General features: G+C 36.1%; 1 protein-coding gene across 2 annotated transcripts; it reads right to left on the bottom strand.

Annotated features, from left to right (window-relative positions):
- Positions 1–166: 166 nt before the first annotated feature.
- Positions 167–22,357, bottom strand: pcsk7 (proprotein convertase subtilisin/kexin type 7). 2 transcript variants are annotated; one of them, XM_051861220.1, is made up of 17 exons: positions 22,190–22,356; positions 21,038–21,158; positions 20,077–20,542; positions 19,843–19,977; positions 18,085–18,250; positions 17,348–17,438; positions 14,484–14,538; positions 14,058–14,196; positions 13,775–13,875; positions 11,845–12,012; positions 9,372–9,476; positions 9,179–9,281; positions 4,382–4,538; positions 4,190–4,284; positions 3,396–3,489; positions 3,031–3,148; positions 167–980 (listed from the first exon to the last, which is right to left on the bottom strand). In XM_051861220.1, the coding sequence occupies exons 3-17, from the start codon at positions 20,494–20,496 to the stop codon at positions 753–755; spliced, it is 2,175 nt and encodes a 724-aa protein (XP_051717180.1). In that variant the 5' UTR covers positions 20,497–20,542; positions 21,038–21,158; positions 22,190–22,356; the 3' UTR covers positions 167–752. The 2 variants fall into 2 exon arrangements, with proteins under 2 accessions (XP_051717180.1, XP_051717183.1); XM_051861223.1 differs by lacking the exon at positions 21,038–21,158 and having other exon boundaries at positions 22,190–22,357.
- Between the last annotated feature and the right edge of the window lie 130 nt (positions 22,358–22,487).

The following is a 22,487-nucleotide window of genomic DNA, read 5'->3' as shown; positions in this document are numbered from 1 at the left end:
TTATTTTTTATAGAAAGGCTTCAACCAGTCAATTCCTCACAGACAAAATCAAGTAGGCTTCACTCGTCTCATTACAGAAATAATTCTTATTATAATGTTTTGTTGATTTTAAGGGCATGTCTGAGAGCACATAAAATTGTAACCCATGGTAAAAGAGATGCTAAAACATTTTCCCTTTTTGTTTTTATTTAAACCACATCTGAGTTCTTGTTCACAAGAATACCACACTTCAGTAAAAAAAAAAAAAAAACTGGCTAAAATCAGTAAAATGTCTGCAGTTAAGCAGACCTCGGCTTTAAACAATCTCTTTTCTTATGTCAAAATTCAAGTGTTGAGGTATTTATACTCTGAAAATTATCCAATCGTGTCACATTCAATGCATCACGATCAAGAAAAAACAAGTATGTAAAAGAATGTAATTATATTATACTCTATAACATATCATTCACGCAGCAGTCACCAAACACACACTTTCAATTGTGCAATCGATTCAATCCTATATGCAATAAATGTTTCAAATACTGCAAAGACTCGCTCACTTTATCAGGCACTCTTATAAGGTAACATTGTCATGAACATCAAATAAATCAAAGAAAACAAAATAAGGCAACTCAATACAGAGCATTTGCTCACATGCTCAAACAAAAGCAAAGTGCAACCTGAAATTCCAAACAAAAGAAATGGAGACAAAGAAACAAAAAAGAGAGGAGAAGAGAGGATCCAGTTTCCAGTTTTGGGGTTTTTCCTGAGTGCTACGTGTTCATATCAGCAGCAATGAGGGGGACTTTGGACTCACTGTCCATCTCGGGCTGGATTTCAACCACTTGACTGTCCTCTAGGCTTGTGGATCCAGCCTGCAATCCTCTGTCTCTTCCCCTGACGGCCACACTACATCCACGCCAGTCCCAATGAGTCAGGGTCACTTCAAGAGTGTAATACAGCGACCAGAAGAGGGCAAAACAGCCCAGCAGTAGAAGAGACTGCAAATCACAAAACAACAGATTACTGGTCATTTTCATAGTCCTGATTATTATATAGTAATTTAACACAGTATTTTGAACATGTAAAAACTGTTTTCAGTGTAAGCCATACTGTAGTTATACAGTGTTGCACAAAAGTTTACATACCGCTTGCAGAATCTGTGAAAATGTGAATAATTTTAACAAAATAAGTGAAATCATACAAAATGCATGTTACTTTTTATTTAGTACTGTCCTGAGTAAGATATTTTACATAAAAGATGTTTACATAGAGTCCACAAGACAAAAAATAGCTGAATTTATAAAAATGACCCCACTCAAAAGTTTACATACTTTTGATTCTTACTTGATTACTTCATACTTGATTCTTAAAGGGGACATAATCGGGTCCCCGGTACATCTACCAACCCAGAAAACGTGAAAAAGGACAACCCAGTAACTTTGTTTTGTTAAGCCTTTCTCTGCAAGCATGTAAAAAAAAAAAAAAAAAAAACGAGACACTCAGATTCCCCTCCCCTTGTGACGTAGGAAGGGGATCTTATTATAATATTACTGCCTCAGAATCTGCACGTTTCCACCCACGGTGCCGTCATTTTGTTTTCGCAAGCGACAACGGTGTACCAGTTCTAACGCCATGGCAAAAGTTGGATCAAAGCATGCTAACTGTTCTGTTCTGTCGAGCACAGAACATTATTTAGCGTCTCATTAGCTTGGATAGCCTGAAAGTTGACCCTGACAAGCTCGATTGTTAAAAAAGGAGCGTTTCTGTCTCAACAATATTTTGGAAGAAATATTAGACCATTCACGGCATTTGATAGCAATCATAAACGTTAGCCTGGTGTGTATGGCTCTGTTTGAAATGTCCAGTTTCATTCTAAAAGTTATAACTTCTTCCCGAGTCTCTCCATCAGTGTCGGCTCCAGTTTGAACAATGTGAGGCTGAACACCGTTACTGACAATCCTCATTTTGGCTGCGTGAGACTCTCCAGCTTTGTTGTTGTTGAGCAACCAAAGCGTGAGCTGTTAAAGCCGGGAGCAGCAGCTCATTTGCATTTAAAGGGACACACACAAAAATGGTGTGTTTTTGCTCACACCCAAATAGGGGCAAATTTGACAAGCTATAATAAATGATCTGTGGGGTATTTTGAGCTGAAACTTCACAGACACATTCTGGGGACACCAGAGACTTATATTACATCTTGTGAAAAGGACATAATAGGTCCCCTTTAATACTGTGTGTGGCTACCTGGATGATCCATTGCTTTGCTTGTTTGTTTGTTTTTGCTTTGTAATGTTTTTTCTTGAGTCCCTTCTTTGTCCTGAACAGTTAAACTGCCACATATTCTTCAGAAAAACCTTCCAGGTCCCAGAAATTCTTTGATTTTCCAGCATCTTTTGCATATTTTAACCCTTTCCAGCAGTGACAGTGTGAAAAGATGGATCTCAAAATCATACAGAGGACAACAAAGAGACACAAACATAACTATTAAAAAAAGGTTTAAACATTCGCTGATGCCCCAGAAAGAAAACATGATGCATTAATAGCCTTAACTTATGGAATTTTAAGATCAAGGCAAATTGTACTTAATTTGTCTTCCGGGAAACATGTAGGTATCTTCTGTTGCTTAAGAAGGGCAGTACTAATTTTAAAAAAAATGATATTTAAACAAAATGAGAAATTTGGACATCTTCATTTCCTTCTGGAGCATCAGTGAATACTTGTTTGAGTCCCTCAATTGTCCTCAGTGTAAAAAGATGGATCTCAAAATCATACAGTCACTGCTGGAAAGAGTTCAAATATGCAGAAGATGCTGGAAAATCAAAGAATTTGCAGGACCTAGAGGATTTTTCTTAAGAACATTGGTCAATTTATGTAAAATCTTATTCAGGATAGTACTAAATAAAAATAACATGCATTTTGTATGATCCCTCTTATTTTGTTACAATTATTCCCATTTTCACAGATTCTGCAAAGGGTATGTAAACTTTTGAGCACAGCTGTATATGTGATTTTCCCTCTTTGCACATTGTGTGTAACAGCATGACACACCTTCAGGCTGTTCGAGGTGAACGGGCTCACAATTTCAGGAGGAACATCTATACCAGGCGGGCAGGGGAGAGCAAAACTGCTGTTTAGATACTGGCCACCCATGGCGTCTTCAACAACTCTGGCAATTGAAACAAAGTTTCATACAAATACTTTACAAATACTAAAATGGTAAACGGTCAAATTTGAGGTTCATCGTATTCAGTCTAAAAATAAAACAAATGATTATACTGCAAAATTACAAGAAGCACAATCTGTTTAACAGACCAGAGTGTTTAAATGTTTGCTGTTCATTTCCTCAACATTTAAAATATTTACAAGTAACTTCAATGAATTAATTTAGAGTATTAGTCCTCTCTAGTCCTCACCTTTGTCTCTCTTTCACCTGCTGATGAGACAGAGATGAGCCATAAAGAGTGAGTTTCCAGTACTTCAGAACGCCCGACGACAGACTCGACTCTTCTGAAACACAGAAACAGGGGTGATGCATCACCGCTTGATGCTATAGAAGCAAATATGGACAAAACAAAAACGGTGAACCCTCAGACTTAACAGCACCAGTCTGCAAACAATGCCACAAGACCCGTAGCTGCAGGAGGACATGTACTAAACCTCACAAAGCATCTGTACTTTGAAGTGTTACCCAAACTTCTTTTCACCCCTAAGTTTGCCATGAATATATTGGGGCCTTAAATATTTTTTAGCTAGTCTTTGGTATCGTTTGCAGCGACGGAAAGCTGTTTCTTTGCCATTGCAAGTTTAATTTGATTCAATACATGCTAGCTAGCTTATTCAGTGGACACTGCTCATGAAATACTTTACCAAAGGGTCAGGGTTTGGCAGGTTAGCTATTTTCAGTTAGCCCCTGCTGGTAAATGTCAAAAAGCATTTTGTTTTAAATCACAATTGATCAAAAGTAGCTATATATTCAGACTAAATATTGTCATTTTTTTTTTTGCAAGGAGAGTTGAATAGCCATCGTGTATGTTCCTGTAGTGCCATCAGCCAAGCAGCCTTTATTGTATTTTCAAGATGCTCCTAGGACATCATTAGCAAGCAAAGGCTAGCAGCTAACCAGATGAAGTTTTCCACAAATATCTTATTACACACTTCTGTATTTCAAAATAAGGCAAGTGGTGATGTGTAGGTTGTATTGTCTTACTGTAGTCAGTGATCTGTAGACTGTATTGTCCCTCTGCTCTTTCTCCCCAACATCGAACCGTGGAAAACGTCCAGTCCGTTAATCCAGTCGTATCTCTATTCAAACAACAAAACTGGTTCACATCACAGACTCACACTGGCAGCATACAGAACGCATATGTGTGTAGTGAATCAGAAGTGTTTGGACGCTCACACATCCAGCGCTCTCTTGGCTCCGATCAGTGAGGTCATTCCACTGGGACACACGAGGACGATCTCAACGTTCCCACGCCGAGGATGGACAATCGTCACAGTGACAGACACGTGCTCCAGTGTTTGCATGCCTGACTGCCTCAAGTCAGATACCGTGACTATGAATGAAAGTATTTAAATGAAAGAGAAAGGTTAATATTTTTCTAGCACTTCGCATCTTTTAGTTTTATTGACATTATAGACAATCAAAGCATATTCAAAGCCTGAACTGATTTTAATTTCCCCATCGATATGAAGCAATTACAAGGAGAAAAAAAAATCCTTGACACATACACAATGTCTGGTTTAACATCCCATGTCTGCTGCACATAAACAGCGCTGGTGCAGATTACAGCATTCACACAGTGCGAGTAAGCAGCATGGTTTACATACAAGTAGTACTTGATCTACAGGCAAACTCTAAAGCAAGGGGTTTTTCCATTTATAACTAACATAAGGTCTCTGGTAAACATAACTTTACGATACTTGGACGTTTTGCACTACAACGTAAATTACCCATACCCCTAACGTTCTTATCTAGCAACTTATTAGAAACATACTTTTTTTCTTCAAATAAACATGGCTTCAAAAATTGAGTTTTCGATAATGTAAATTAGGTTTAACAATGTTCAAGTTTGGAATAATTCTCAATGGCCTTTTACTGCTAACTATTTATGGCAGTTATTAAAAGTTTAGGAGCCCAGAAATCACTATACAGAGCTGAAGCAACAATGTCAGTGTTTGAGCTTGAAATGTTCCTGCTGACGCAGTTACGCTGCTGCTACACTCACATGCTGCAGATGCTGCTTAAAAATAACACAATGTCATCAATAAGTTAAATTAAGGACTGCTGAAAGGGAACAGTGCGGTCTACCAGTCCTTCTGAATTCTTACATTAGGCTACACTAACTCCATTTCCTCAGAGAGTGTTTGCTAACTCAAGCTCAATACTCTCTAACCATATAGGGAAATGTTTTTCTCAGGGTGAGAGAGAGAAAGAGAGTTCATCATGGTAAACAATTAGAGAAAGGCATAAACAAAAATAAAATTCTAAAGGTTCATTATGAGATGCGAACACTGTGCACAGCCTTTTAAAGTCACCATGAAATCAATCAATGGCAGTGGTGTAAAGTAAATGTAATTAGTTATTGTACTTAAGTATCATTTTAGTCTACTTTGACAGAGTATTAAAGATATTAGCAGCTTTTACTCTACTTGACTACATTTGTGAATTAGAATATGTACTCTTTACTCCAATACATTTGTGATGAACAAAGCCATTATTCATTACAGCCTGCATGGCACCTAACTTTTTCTGCAGCAGTTTATTTCTTACTCACACGAACTTGTCAACAAGGCTACTTTAGGTGAATGCGAGTGCATTAGCAGGAAATTTCTGAATCGCAGGTGTTTCATATATGAGATGAGGATGTGGCCTAAACCAGCACATCCATCCCTTAGGAGTTGAGGACTAGTGCATCTTTGAGTCTACACTCTTTGCGAGTAAAATACTTAAGTACTGTTAAAATCAGGTAACTTGTAGCATGTAATTTTCACAGTAAGGTATCTCTACTTTTACTTAAGAAGAAATTAAAGTTTTCAGGTACTCTTTACACCTCTGATCAATGGACAATTATTTTTTCAATGCAGTGATTTCCATTAATTACCTAGACTCCAGCGGCCCACCATAGTCTAATCTGTGCCGCCACAGTTTCATAATGAACCAAAAATATATTTAAACTTCTCATAATAACATAAAAGGTATCATTGTTTTCTGCCATTGCTTTGGAAAAGTATCTGTCAGACGAACTAAAATCGCAAGGGAAATACGGCTTTTTGCCCTTACCAAACTACAAAAGACTGCGATTTAATTAAATAAGTATGTAGCCTGTTTGAGCTGGGTGTTTCAAAGTGAAGTGTGCACTTTCCTCACACAATCTTTTTGTGATCCGGTGTTTTGGGAACTTGAGAACGTAGCGGGCAACAGTTACACTTTATTTGCACATTCGCATAATTTCCAACATTTTTGTGGGAAGATGACTATAGCATTTCATTAGATTTCTAATGAGACTCGTTTGTAAATCTGTTTTCACAGAAACGGTAGCTTTCCACCAAAATAAAAGCTCAACTGCAGTTTCCGTCACAATAAAAGCTCAAGGGTTTACCTCTTTCAAGTGTAGAAATTAGGACAAACAAATTGTAATTTACTAACTTTAGCATAAAGTAAAATAATATACTTATGAAATATTCATTTTCACTTGTTTTTTACAGTGCACTTGTTTTAGAATATATGGCTATTACTGTCATAGGAATAATAATAATAATTAGTGCTGTCAATTGATAAAAAAAAAAAAAACTAATTAATCACACTTTTTTTTCCTGTTATTAATCAATTAATTGCACCTAACATTAAAGTTTTTCAAATATTTTTATTTTGTAATATTTTCAGATTGAATTTCCAAAATAATATAGAAACAACATAAAAATGGTATATTTTAAATATTTGTTTAATGGCGCCTTTTTACTATGAAGGCCAGGGCTCAACGCTATAGGTTTTTTTTTCTACTGGCCCAGAATATAGATTAATTCTTATTAAAACTTTTTTTTTTAAAAAAAAAGAGCAGTGAGTGATTTTGTCTTTGTCTTTTGTTCTTTGATTAACAGTAATGACACAGACAGCAGCAGGTTTATTAGGCTGCTGTCACTTTAAGAGCTGACGTGGATCTGGTGGGGTGGGGGGTGCATGTTGCTTTAAAGGGGTAGTTCACCCAAAAATGACCCCTCAAGTTGTTCCAAACCTGTATGAGTATCTCTGTTAAACACAAAAGAAGATATTTTAAATTATGTTGGTAATCAAACAGTGGACAGAAGCCATTGACTTCCATAGTAGGGAAAAAAAAAAAATATACTATTGAAGTCAAAGCCTTCCGTCAACTGTCTGGTTACCAGCATTCTTCAACATGTCTTCTATTGTGTTCAACAGAAGAAAAAAACTCAGTTTTAGATCAACTTGAAGGTGAGTAAATGATGACAGAATTTTCACTTTTGGGTGAACTATCTCTTTAATCAAAGACAAAAGCTTTCCCTCCCCCTCATGACAACATGTGCAGAATAACCTTTTCCCTTCATCAATCTGTCACTCAAATGAGATTGCAGCAATCAGCAAATGAAAACGATCCAAACAATTCCCGATGATCAAAATCAAGTCCCGCCCTATACTTTTTCTTGTTCCAGAAGCTGTTTCACAGATATATGTCACAATAAGAAAGAAAAGACAATCACCACTTCTGTTTAATGCTGATATTAATGTGTATATTCCTACTTGTGCCTTCAGAAAGTATTTGCTTCCATTTCTTTCACATTTTACTTCTGTTACACTTACAAAACAAATTTTCATTTAAAATTATCCAATTTATTTAATATAATAATGTTTCATTAGTGCCATCTTACTTTCACTGGGTTGGACTATATATTTAAGTGAACATAAATGTATTCCATATAACTGCTTTTCTACATATAACTGCTTTTCTGAAGCCTTTATAACTGTTTTTTCTAAATGTCAATACATTTGAGTCCAGAAATTTTAAAGCGGTCATAAAGGGGTCAGATCTTTATAACATGCTTCTGGAGGTTAGCTTATGAAGTTAGCATGTTTTTTTTTTTTCATGAAACATTTCAAAAGTTGTAAAAATGATAATTTTCCATCCTCATTTTCACTCTCTTCAGATGCTTCATTTCAAGGTGTGCCTAACCTCTTTCAGAAACAGACTGCTGTGACTGGTGCATTTCACCTCCTCCAGAGCATGTGACGTGTTTTGATGCTCGAGATGGTTAATGCTATAATAGAGCTGTGCATGTTTGAGCCTATGTTTGCACTAAAACTACCATACACATCTAACATCTTCCATACGATAATCACACTTTGTCACTCATAAAACAATGAACTAAAAACACTAACAACGTGTTATACAATTATACAATGTTTTCTTCTGTACAATTTCTTTACAAAACAAGAATGACAGTATGACACTCTCTCCCATTCAGAATTCACTGCAGTTTATGTTACACGGTCCATGTTTACATCACAGTACAAACTGAAGTTTCCTCTTTTGTATAGATGGTAATGAAACTGACAGACTAACATCTGTGTAGATGTTCAGATACATCTAATTATTCCAGATCTAAAGAATGAAATACGAATGAATTAGTGGACACATGACCGACTGATGCTTAAACTGTGTCAGAAGATTCAGCTCAAAAGACAGTTTTTCAGAGAGAGAACAACTGTCAAAGAGAGCAAGAAATGCACCGGCTCTCAACCAACTGACTAAAGACAGAGAGAGACAAAAGGAAAACAGCGAGAAAGATGTGAGCGAAAATGAGAAGGGAAGCAACATTTCACTTTCACTGTATACCTCAACACATGAACGCTCACAAACATTTCCAAGTAAGGGCAGACAACTGCCGTCTGTGGCACGGATCCACTCAACAGAGCCTCGCTCATCACCCTGCTGTCATAATAGCCCTTTTTATGGCCTGCTCTGAATTACGGATCCAAACACAGTAAATAATTATATTTCGGTTAAGTTAAACATTTAAATACTGAAATAATGAAAATGTATTCATTTCCATTATATTTTTTTATGTATGCAACATCTTTATTGTTCCTTCTGATTTCAGGGTGAAATGTTACATGTTTTTAAGAGCTCTTCCTACATTTCATGCTGTGTTCTGTTTATTCTAAATATAAATCTCTTACCATTCCAAGTGTGAGAGAGAGTTTTGGGATAGGCTGGGATGATCTCATTGACCTTTAAAACTGGGCTCTGATAGGACACCAAGTAGGGGACGGACTCCCAAACCTGCCAGTCATATAGACACAGACTCTCAGCTTCCTCATATAAACTGTATTTCTGTGAAAGCAGCACTGCTGTGATGAGCGCAGACTCTACCTTGGCAGCGTTGACGAGCCTCCAGGCGTTGAGCAGCCCGAAGCCGTACATGTGGCTGTGATGGAAACCTGCTCCGTTCGTTCTCCAGTCAGCCTGTGTGTCGTGCTGGAGACAAAGCAGAAACATGAGGATAAGACATCACTAAAACCTCATCATTAAAACATTAACACTCAAATTAAGACTGATAGTATAAATAATAAAATAATAAAAAATAAAATAACATTTGCAGCTATATCAATATTGGTATTGAGAACTGTGAAATTTATTGACTGACAGCTCTCCTGTCCCCATGTTGAGAGAAATAAAGGTCAGAGGTGTTGTGTGCGCTGTGTGAACATGATGTTATTGTAGTTCTAGACTAAATGTGAACATGCATTTACTCATCTCACTTGAACTAAAACATTCAGTATCCCTCAAAATGATAAAAACAGTGAAACGCAAACTCAGAATTTTATGCAAACCTGTAATAATTAACTATATTAAATTACACAAATATACTTTATTTAATCTCACTTTATTAACCAACGTCTTTGCTGCTGACCATCAATGATCCAATTCAACATACTAATAAGCAAAAATGACTTTCGATTAGATTTAGAAATAAGAATGTTAAACTTCCTTCTCCTGTATCCTATTCATCTTTAATCCAGAATGGCAGCACAGCTGAAAGGTTTGTTTGAGCTGCGCCCTCTACTCTACAGGTGTAAATATGCATTTCAGCCTGAGGCTTAATCACTTCACTTTTGGTGTGAAAGGGCCTTTATATTTGCCAAAAATAGAACTTTTTTAGTTGTTATTAAAAAACAAACAAGCAAGCCCAGCCCAGGGGAGAAAAAGTAACGCAAAAATAATGTAACATTACTTTTCATAAAAAGTAAATAAGTACATTTTAAGAACAAAAAAAATCAATTAAAAATTGATTCTTGACTGAATCTGCAGCAAATGTAAGAAAACCAAAACAGGAGCAATATAGTTTCTCTTACAAATACCTGTTAAGAGCCGAGTCACAGAGGCATTTTGTACCAGTTATAAGTGGATTAGTAATGATTTGTTAATATCCACATAAAACGAAAACAAAACTTGAATGACTTTTTCCAAATCAGGTGTGGACAAAAATGGTTTTACCTTCGTTATTAATTGCAAGTAATAAAACATGATTTAACCACAGAAAAAAACTGCTTCTCAAATTTTTACTGGCTTAAAAAAAAGGGGCTAAACTGCCCAGATCAGAAAAACTATTTTCATACCATACTACAACTATTCACAGATATGACGAGACACGCACGGGAGAGAAACATATGTAGGCAATTTCCCCTGAAAACCTTCTGTCAGCTCTAATATAAACACTTATAATCGGCATACCATAGTGAATCAGGGTAAGACCAAATCATGTTTTGGAGGAAGGATTGATGATGTATTGACTCATTTAAATTTTGTAAAAAATGTAATAAAAAAAAGTTACAGTGTACCTTTAATAGAGGCATCAATGTCAGTATTGGTGATACTGGCCTTAATTTATAGTGCAAAAATTTAAAATACTGTATGTTTCTTGTACATTTGGATATGTGAAAATATATTTATGATGACACCATTTAACATTAGATGTGATTAACTGTGATCAAGCACAAAAAAATGTGCAATTAATAACTTTTTTTTAATTGATCGACAACCCTAGTATATATATAAAATTTAAAATTGAAATTTGAGAGTGTCGTTGTATATGACATTTGGACTACATTCACGCTGTCAGTCCAAATCCGATTATCTGTGTATCCGACTGGAATCTGATCTAAATGATCGACTGTCCACACTGTGTATCGCAACTGTTCGGATCTGATTTGTGTGTCCCGTGTGTTTCGTTTTCCAATAAAGTTGTCAAAAACAACATGGAGGGGTTTGTAATGTTGTCTTAGAAATAACGATGTGTAGCTGCGGCAGGGCTGGACTACTAATGAAGCAGCGGCAGAAACAGAGGCTGGCTTGAGCGGCTTCATTCCTGCCGCACAATGAAAGAAGTGAAGACGCCTTATCACAGATGTCTCCATTATATATACGTTGTACATGACATGAGAAAGTGACAGGTAGGTGTACACTAAATCTGGATTTCCAGAAATGAGATATGAAAAGGATTTCAAACCACATATGAATGTAGATTTGTAAAAGTTGGATTTCATGGGATTTTTTACCATTCACACTTGCTAAACATGATTGGATTCCAATCAGACTTGCACTGACAGTCTAAAAAGGCTTTAGACATGTAAAATCTGGACCATGTTTAGGAAAACAAAGAAAACGAATAAACAAACAATCTTGCTGTAGTGCTGAATGTCCACATGGTTGAAGCAGCTGATATTCAGAACAGCACCGTGATGTTGCTTTAAAATGTATTTGGTAATTACAAGTTATCCCATATGGACACGGCAAGGTTTATTAACAGTGGATTACTTACATTAAAGGATGAGTAAAGTGATACCTGTGTTGCTGTGTAAGTAATGATGTGCTGAACGTCACGCCAGCTCAGACAGGGCCGCACCTGCAGCATGAGCGCCACCATTCCTGCTGCCAGCGGTGCCGCCGCAGACGTGCCCGTGTGTCCATCAGTGCAGCCGGTGCCACTCTGCAGAGACCAGTCTGACGTCACCTGAAAACAAACATATGAGAACTGGTATATCTATCTTACTTTTCTTTATTGTTTATGAAAACAGGAGAAAAAGAATGAAAACATGCCTGACTAAAAATGAGATGAGTGTGAATTTACTGTACTTGAATTAACAGTGACTTAAAGTGATGTTTTAGTGGATTTAAGTTTTCGGTTTTAATAGTGTATAAAGTTTTGTTAAAGCCGACGTGAAACTAAAATGCAATGCTATTTTCTGAATGCATGTTAAAGATATGATTCATCCATGTATATCAGAGCTGCACGATTCTGGATAAATTGAGTAATTTTTGTTTCAAAGAGAGATCACAATTCTCCCATGATTCTGAATATACAACTAAATAAAATAACATGCAATTTACTAGAGGTTCTGACAAAATATTAATTGCTGCAGTCTACTGCAAAAAAAAAAAAAAAAAAAAAAAATTGTAGGGATGCACCAATATGAAAATTTTTGTTGATACTGATATCCAATAATTCTTTATATTTGAAAGCCGATAACCGATATATCGGCCGATAAACCTAAATCCAAATTTTTATATAATTTTTGCCTGATTACAAAAACAAGTCTCACCATTAAAAGCCATGTCCCAATCACACAATTATAGTGTTCTCATTATAATTTTATGTAGTCTATATGACAGACTTGCACTGTACTTTGCACTTACTGTATTTTCCTTTTTGAAGTGATTTCAAATTATATTTCAAGCAATTCAAAACCATCATGGCGAACAGTGCGCATCTGAAGTGTCTCAGCTGAAGGAAATAATACATTGTTTATCGTCTTTAATATATTGGCCAAATTTTCGTATTGGGCCAATAATGATAACATTACAAACGAACATATATCGGCCAATACTGATATGATGGCTGATATATCACGCATCCCTATTCATTTGAATATTTTTTTTTTATTGGAATGAATGAACGAATGAAAGATTCAATGATTCACTTATAAAACAATCACTTATATTATTACTGGATGAATCAGCTTTTGAACTAATCTCTTGAATGAATGATTCAATGAGAAATACATTCTTTAACACTTGTCGCCACCTACTGGTGTAACGGTGCAATTGATACAGTCTTTTCAAGTTACTTTCAAAGCGTAATTTGCTCAATTTTGATCACTACCGTAGACATCATTTATATCTAAACTATAAACTTTCATCACAGTACTTCTGTGATATGAATTATTGTAAGACAAATAATGATGTGTGGTTGAAAAGACTTTTTGTGAAGCTGTTTCATATCTATACATGACAACTGCTCTCTCTGGATCAGAACACAGATCTGAATGTTCACTGTGATCGCAACTGACAAAGGTTTAATAGACATCACCGAATCGCTGTCATTTAGGAATAAGATCCCATTGGTGTTTGAATCAAGAATCTTTTGAATCTTTTAATGATTAATTGTGCAGCTCTAATGTATATGTTTCTTTTATTTATTTATTCGACCTTATAATATTGAATCAAATCACTTTTTTTCACCTTATAATATTGAATCAAAATATCAAAACTGGATCCTCTGGTGAAAACATCTACTAATTTTCCTTCTTGACCAGTGCTGGCTATTTGACAATCCATGATAATGTTAGACTGAGCTCTAACCTATGTAAGCTGTATCCTAGCTTAAATCAACAATAAAATCTTCACATCAGAGAGATGGAGGGAAAAAGGGTTTCTTTGACTAGATATTTTCTTTCACACAATACATAATACTTCAACAGGCTTCTGATGCTTACAATGCTGCGCAGTTGTCTGCTTCCGCTGCTGAATGTCACAGCCAGCATGGACGCACACTCTTCTGCATAAAACGGCTTTCTGCCATTCTCATCAACCGCTCCTGCAATTACACATCATCACTCTCACATGACCTCATTCTCATTACTGACATCGGTACAAATGTTACGAAACACAGAATCAAGAAATGCAGTTTTCTTTCTTTTGATTTTGGGGTGATATCTGAATCAGGCATGTTCTGGACAAGTTTGGCACTCATAACTGAGCTGAGAGAAGGGTTAGTACCAATGGTCACGGTGTAGATGGAGTTAGCGTAGCCATCATAGTTGCAGTTGTCGTCATACTGTCCCCCATTGCCACTGGCCACAACAAAGATGCTACCAAAACCCTTCCTGCCTGCAATGACGCCATGCTGTAGCGCCGCCTGTGGGAGACCAGATATATCATTTCAAAATCAGACTAAAACACTCAGACTACTGAGTGTTGATTTGAAATCTATTGGTTGAACTCAAAAATGTGTGATGGCAGAAAATGCACCTTGTTTTAAATGTACCTGTTTAAAGCTATTGAATATTACACATGTAAGTGTTTTACTGACATGTTCAAGCTTTGGCGAAGCACCAGCACTTTGTCTTGGTAAAAATAAAGAGAACCAACATTGCAGCCAATCATATGGAGAATCTCATAAACTACAGTATATTGATGACTAACCTTGCCTAAGGGATGAGGTCCATCAACTGTACGCCCATCATCATCCGGTCCCCAACTACAAGACAAAGTATAAATGTCAGGTTAACCATTTTCAATACATTTCTTAACATGAAAGTTGCATTATGAACTAACAATGAACAATAGCATATTCATAAATCGGTATTAACCAAGATTAATAAATGCTGTGAACAAAAATAAATGTTATTTATAAATATTGTTAGTTATCAGTTGATACCTAATGCTTTAAACTAATGTTAATGTTTGCGTCATGGAACTAAAAGTGAAACATACTATAAAAACGATATATCATGAAAGCAGTTTACGACTTGTTCATGAATTAAACTGTCATTTGTAAAAACTGCCATTTAAAAAAAAAAAAGTAAATAAATAAATAAAAATGTAAAGGAAATTACTAACACAAAATGTCCACCCAATTATGAACACATTCATAACTGCCTAATCTTTTGTGTCACAGAAAAAAATACTAACAAGGTTATATAAAAATAATAATAATAATAATAATAAAAATAAACTTGGGAATACTTTTGTGTGAATCAAGAGATTAAAAACACACAATTCTAATAAAATAAAATAATAAATTAATTAAAAAAAAATAATTTCATTGTTTACTTTTAAAAAAAACACACTTTTAACCTTCTTTTACCAATTATTTCACAGCCAAAACTCTGAATATTTGTTGATGATATGAATGTGTGACAGAAAAATGCTGTTTATAAGGGAAAAATAAAGTTACCTGAACAAAATTATAAACTATAAAATGACATGTTCAATATGACCACAATGGACCAACAGCACAAAATGATGATCATCATGTCATTTTGTGATATTACAAAACAAAATAAAGATGTAAAACAGAAGACTTATGCACAACATTAGTTTGCTAAAGAGCTGATGTCACTTAAGTCACAGTATCAGGTGGACAATATCCCAAAGGACACAATAATAAACACTGTAAGTGTGCGTAAGTTTCAGAAATAATTCATCTTTGATAATGGTTAATAAAAGTACAGTTGTTCTCTGTTCATTCATGCTAACATGAACATAGCACATGTTGAAATTAACATTAAGATTAATAAATCCTGTAGAAATATTGTTCATTGTTAGTTAATGTTAACTAATGTAGTTCACTTACGAATGTAACCCTGTTCTAAAACATTACCCTCAATTATTTTTTATCTGCCTACTACAACCCGAATTCTGGAAATGTTGGGACGTTTTTTAAATTTGAATAAAATGAAAACTAAAAGACTTTCAAATCACATGAGCCAATATTTTATTCACAATAGAACATAGATAACATAACAAATGTTTAAACTGAGAAATTGTATAATTTTATGCACAAAATGAGCACAGTTTTCTGAATTTGATGCTTGCTACAGGTCTCAAAATAGTTGGGACGGGGGCATGTTTACCATGGTGTAGCATCTCCTCTTCTTTTCAAAACAGTGTGAAGACATCTGGGCATTGAGGTTATGAGTTTCTGGAGTTTTGGTGTTGGAATTTGGTCCCATTCTTGCCTGATATAGGTTTCCAGCTGCTGAAGAGATTGTGGTTGTCTTTGACGTATTTTTCTTCAATTCAGCACCCGGACTCTTCTATGACGAAGCCATGCTGTTGTAATAGCTGCAGTATGTGGTTTTGCATTGTCCTGCTGAAATACACAAGGCCTTCCCTGAAATAGACGTCATCTGGAGGGGAGCATATGTTGCTCTAAAACCTTTATATACCTTTCAGCATTCATAGTGCCTTTCAAAACATTCAGGCTGCCCATACCGTATGCACTTATGCACCCCCATACCATCAGAGATGCTGGCTTTTGAACTGAACGCTGATAACACGCTGCAAGGTCTACCTCCTCTTTAGCCGAGGACACGGTGTCCGTGATTTCCAACAAGAATGTCAAATTTGGACTCGTCTGACCATAGAACACTTTTCCACTTTGAAACAGTCCATTTTAAATGAGCCTTGGCCCACAGGACACGACGGCGCTTCTGGACCATGTTCACATATGGCTTTCTTTTTGCATGATAGAGCTTTAGTTGGCATCTGCAGATGGCACGGCAGATTGTGTTTACCGACAGTGGTTTCTGAAGTGTTCCTGGGCCCAATTAGTAATGTCATTGACACAATCATGCTGATGAGTGATGCAGTGTCGTCTGAGGGCCTGAAGACCACGGGCATCCAATAAAGGTCTTCGGCTTTATCCTTTATGCACAGAGATTTCTCCAGTTTCTCTGAATCTTCTGATGATGTTATGCACTGTAGATGATGAGATTTGCAAAGCTGTTGCCATTTGACGTTGAGGAACATTGTTTTTAAAGTATTCCACAATCTTTTTATGCACTCTTTCACAGCTCTGCCCATCTTTACTTGTGAGAGACTCTGCCTCTCTAAGACATCTCTTTTATAGCTAATCATGTTACAGACCTGATATCAATTAACTTAATTAGTTGCTAGATATTCTCCCAGCTGAATCTTTTCAAAATTTTTTGATTTTTTTTGAGCCATGTGTTGCCCCTGTGCCAACTTTTTCAAGACCTGTAGCAGGCATCAAATTTGAAATGAGCTCATTTAGTGGATAAAGTGTAAAATTTCTCGCTTTAAACATTTGTTATGTTATCTATGTTCTATTGTGAATAAAATATTGGCTCATGTGATTTGAAAGTCTTTTAGTTTTCATTTTATTTAAATTTAAAAAACGTCCCAACATTTCCAGAATTTGGGTTGTAGAATGAACATTATAAATACCAGTGTAGGACTGACAGTATTGAACATCAAGTGCTATCAACTAAAGCAAATAATTAACTATAGATTCTTGAATGAGCTCACTACAGAAGAAGTACCTGCAGCTGTAGACGTCATTCACTTGGTAGTGCTTATTAAAAGCCACAGCCTCCATGCTGTCTGTGAGGGGTCCATCCAAAACCCGGATGCCTGAGAGTACAAGTACAAACACACACATTTACAATCAATTCATCTCCGTGAAGCAAGACAGCAGGGCTGGGCAATTAAGAGAATATTACCGACGGAGTATTAAAATAAACCAACATTGCAATGACTTTTAACATGGCCATTAAGTTTCCTAAAGATTGCGTCATTACACTAAATTCACAATCACAACACATGTAGATGTTTTAATAGTGATTTAAGGGTGTTTTGGGGAATCAGCTCAAGCGGTTTAAAACTCTGATTCAACAATTCATTTGCATAATGACACTATAGAAAAAAATGAATATATGTTTTTACTAAAGCATTTAAATATGTAGGTAAACTGTTTATTGGTATAAAATGCATTGTACTGTTATATAAATGAAACATAGTAAATATTAATAAACATAATTATATATTCTTCCTTGTTTGGAAAACATGCATTATTACAAAACATTATATATATTACATTATTGTACTTTTTGCATTTAACATTTTGAATTTACATGGCTAAACTGGATGTTTTGCTGAAATGACAGAGTTTATGTATTATCTATTATACGTATTGAATATCAGCCAGATATCAATATATCTATTATTTTATTATTTTAGCTATAAAAGTGATAAATGGTGACTGATTTAATTTACCAACCTGCCACTTTGCCACCGTATGCCACTCCGACAGCACAGAAGCTGTTATTGGACACGGCAGCGATCTCTCCAGCACAGCGAGTGCCGTGATGATTGTCGTTGTGTCCGTCAGGATGGGGCATGGGGTCAGGGTCGTTGGAGTTTAAATCATAACTACCCTCAGGACTCTAGGAAAACATAGGACAAAATGCAATAAATCTGCACTGGTTATAGGAATGACTCAGGTTCAACATGTCTTGATTTCTATCGGCAACATTCGACAGCAATCAATTTTGACATTTTGATCATCTTCTACAGGATGTTTATGTGTGACCTTTGTATTTTCAATTCTTTGCTTTCGTCAAAACTTAATACAAAATGTGTCATGCTCACCTCCAAATTGACATTAAAGGGATAGTTCACCCAAAAATGAAAGTTACCCCATGATTCACTCACCCTCAAGCCATCCTAGGTGTATATGACTATCTTCTTTCTGAAGAACACAATCGGAGATATATTTAAAAATATCCTGCTTCTCCTTTAAATATGGATATTTTTCTTATAAAAATGCATCGCTTCAGAAGGTCTTTATTAACCCTCTGGAGTCGTATGGATTACTTTTATTATGGATGGATTCATTTTTGGGGGCTTCACAATCTCGCCCCCCATTCACTGCCATTATAAAGCTCGGATGCGTCAGGATATTTATTAATATAACTCCAATTGTGCTCGTCTGAAAGAAGATAGTCACATACACCTAGGATGGCTTGAGGGTGAGTAAATCATGGGAGAATTTTCATTTTTAGGTGAACTATCCCTTTAAGAATGATTAAACTATATATTAATGTCTTTCTTTCAGCTCAGTTAAATTTCAGTCACATTTTGTTCTATTTCTTGTCATTTTTCCCCCCACTGTGACTTATTCTAAGTCTTTACCTCTTTCCATTTGTTAAAGTCAGACTCCTTATGGGAGGGTACAAGCGAAGATTTGTGAAACCAGTATTATTCAGTGAATTTCTAAATTTAGTTTCGATCCTGTTTTGTGAATCCACGTTCACACAACATCTGAGGTTAACTGAAGGACCTTCCCCATTTCAGTGAAGACATGCCTATGTTCACTGAACACAGTCTCTGCACAGTGTCTACACCACAGAGACTGAAATTCTCTGAAGGTGGTTCAGCCTTCTTCAACATATCTGCTCTTGCTATGAAAACGCTGTTTTTTGAGTATGGCATTCAAAAAGTTTGTGTCCTTTAAATGTGTTTCCCTCAAGACAGCTGAAGAATTCTTGCAGGACCAGGGTGGGGTTTTAATCTTCTTAGAGCCTCTTTGGTAACCTGGGTCATTGGTTGGAGTGTGGAAAAGCCCAGGTCTTCTCTTTGAAAACGCTTGGAGAGAAGGTCTGCATGTGTAAGCACATCTTTCATCATGTGCCACAGGCCACAAATTCAATGTCAAACAGTGTCAAACAGTAATCAACAACTCTGTGGTCTAACTGTTGGAGGCAGCCGTGTGTTTCAGAGCATCTCTTGACTGACTGTATTCATTGTGTAACTGCATGAACCTAACCGTGATGTCTATACTGTACGGTTTAGGATGAATACATGCACCCCTAATATTATATATATATATATATATATATATATATATATTATATATATATATATATGTGTGTGTAGTAAGAGGAACAAGTCTAAATTACTTTCTCTGGTAAAAAACAAATGTTGCTTATACAGCTTTACACATTTTGAACCTGTAATGAGATGGCAATTCACTCACATAATTGGGCTGAATATCTGCCAAGTCGTGCTGAACGCCGTCATCCACTACAACCACTGTGACCCCGACGCCGGTGATGTTACGCTCCCAGACGCCAGTCACGTTGATGTCCATTCCCTGCTTCACATCGTTGTGCTGTAAAAGCAAATGCGGAGAAGTCAGATGGTTGAAATCGAAGCACTTCGAGCCAATCGTGATGGATTTTAACTGGCTTAAATGCAACGTATCACTCACCAAGTGCCACTGACTTGGATATTTAGGGTCATTGAAGGTCACGGTTCTCTTGGACCGTTTGAGGATTTGTTCCTGCGAGTGCCAGACCACATGAGGGTTCTCCTCCAGAGCAGACTTTGTTGAATGGGGGTCCACATTCGCTGTGTCTTCCAGCCCTTGGCAAAGCAGGTAGTGTCCCTCCAGCTGCCCAATCTGCCCATGATTCTCCAGGCCTACATCCTCAGCCACATTCTGGGCCAGCCTGTCAAGGGAATGTCCCGCTTTCACAGAGGCCGTGTTGAGCCGCACCGCCCAGGATCGGCCAGGTCCACAGGAAGAGGGCGCTTGAGAGGAAAAGAAGGAGGAGAGGCAGTGCAGTGGAGAAACCGTGAGGAGCAGCAGAGGATAGAGGCTGATACACATCTGGGCAGATGATGCCATGTCAGCCAGCAGGAGTCAGCACAACACACGCTCCACATGAGATTAGCTTCATGGGAAACAGACCAGACACAAACACATCACTGACAATCATGCCATCACATTATTTCAATTAATAATTAAATACATAAATGAAAAACTGCATGTTTTTTTCAGCTGAATAAGATGTTAGAAATACATTTATCCAGATTTTAAAAATATTTCTCTTACACATTTTTTTCTGTGACAGAAAATACATCTGTCCACTCCAGTGGACGTCATGCGCCAAAGAGTATATTATGCCTATATTTAGATTCTGCCTTATTTTGTATGTTTAAGTTAAAATTATGCTAAAATTTACACTTGAATAGTTTTATTAAACAGCAATATTAAATAATAAATAATAAAGTCTTCAGATTTTATCATTTATTTCAATGCTTACAGTCTATATTTATTTATTAGGTCATATAAAAGTGTACATTTCTTAAATGACTAAGACATTTTATTAATAGTTTAATAATTATTAACATTATTAATATCTTAATGTTCTTATGTGTATTCATACCATTTGCTCTAAGTAAATGTTTTTTTTGTTGTTTTTCTCCAGACCAAGCATGAGTTCTGTTGAATCACTTTTTATACTGCTGGTGCATGGTGTCCACTGCAGTGAACAGATACGAAACTCCCTCAAAAAAAAAAAAAAAAAAAAAGTTATTGGCATAATTTCACTTGATTAAATGTAAAAACAAACATTAAAAAATAAAGAATAAATACTTTGTGATTCAATAATTCATGCATGAAAGGGTTAAAGCAGGGAATGTTAATAAGATGTTAAACGACTTCAATATCACTACTCAAATGTAAGCCTGTTAAATCCTGTACAGTCAGATCTTCTTTAAATTACAACAGATGCAGCAGCAAAACCTGTTGATGTCTCGCCTCTTTTGAGCATAGACTTGAAAGTGCACTATTCAAACTTAAATAGTTGTAACTCATGAACGCTTACAGAAGCACTTCAAAAATAAAAATGTGTAAAAAAAAGTTCACATTTTATTTTATACAAAATATATATTTTACAAAATAATTCAGACTCTAAAATTGCTATAAAATCAAAGCCGGCCTTATGTCAGCTGTGTTCCAAATTTGAAGTTGATTTCAGGAAAATTCTATACCAAAAACAGACACCCACAATCCATTGACATTTTTGATGTGTTCTCCTGTCAGTCTCACTTTTACAACGATATGTTTTGTCAAAAATAGAAAAATATCTGATATAAAATAGTGCAATAAAGTTTGTAAAATTTCATTCATACATGTATTGTTACAGTGCTTTGTAATTGTATTTCTATTTCCAATGTTTTCTGTGTATGCAGTGAGTGAGAGTGAGTGAGTGAGTGAGTGAGTGAGAGAGCGAGAGAGTGAGAGAGCGAGAGAGCGAGAGAGAGAGAGAGCGAGAGAGAGAGAGAGAGAGCGAGAGAGAGAGAGAGAGAGAGAGAGAGAGAGAGAGAGAAACCGGAAGAATTCAAAACATCCGTTTATTAATGATAATATAATACATCAGCTCGTTTTCTAATGTGTTAACTAATTAATTCCATTAACACGCGATAAGGAAACATAATAAAGTAGCCTAATTAAATACATCTGCGCTCAGAAAGTGAAACACAAAACTGGCAGAACAGAAATAAATAAAGATGAAACGTTGAGACGCTCTTCTTACCTTTCAGTAACGATGATTTATTTCACTATCGTTTGTGTGTTTTATTTTCGAGATGTTTAGAGTCATCCTCTATCAACTCAATCAGCGACATAACTCAACCTGCTGCGCCAAACATCCGCAATCGTCATCTGTTACGACATATCCGGTGTGCGCCACTCTCACTGTTTCTTCTTCTTCGTCTTATTTTTATTTATTATTATTATTGTTGTTGTTGTTTTATTATTATTATTAATTAACAGAACAGAATATACAACAATATACATATCTGTACAGAAAAAAATCCAGAGTGTACAAAACA

This window comes from Ctenopharyngodon idella, chromosome 15, assembly GCF_019924925.1.
Source record: "Ctenopharyngodon idella isolate HZGC_01 chromosome 15, HZGC01, whole genome shotgun sequence".
Taxonomy (NCBI): domain Eukaryota; kingdom Metazoa; phylum Chordata; class Actinopteri; order Cypriniformes; family Xenocyprididae; genus Ctenopharyngodon; species Ctenopharyngodon idella.
Note: the sequence above shows the minus strand (reverse complement) of the source record. Positions and strands in the feature narration are given on the sequence as shown.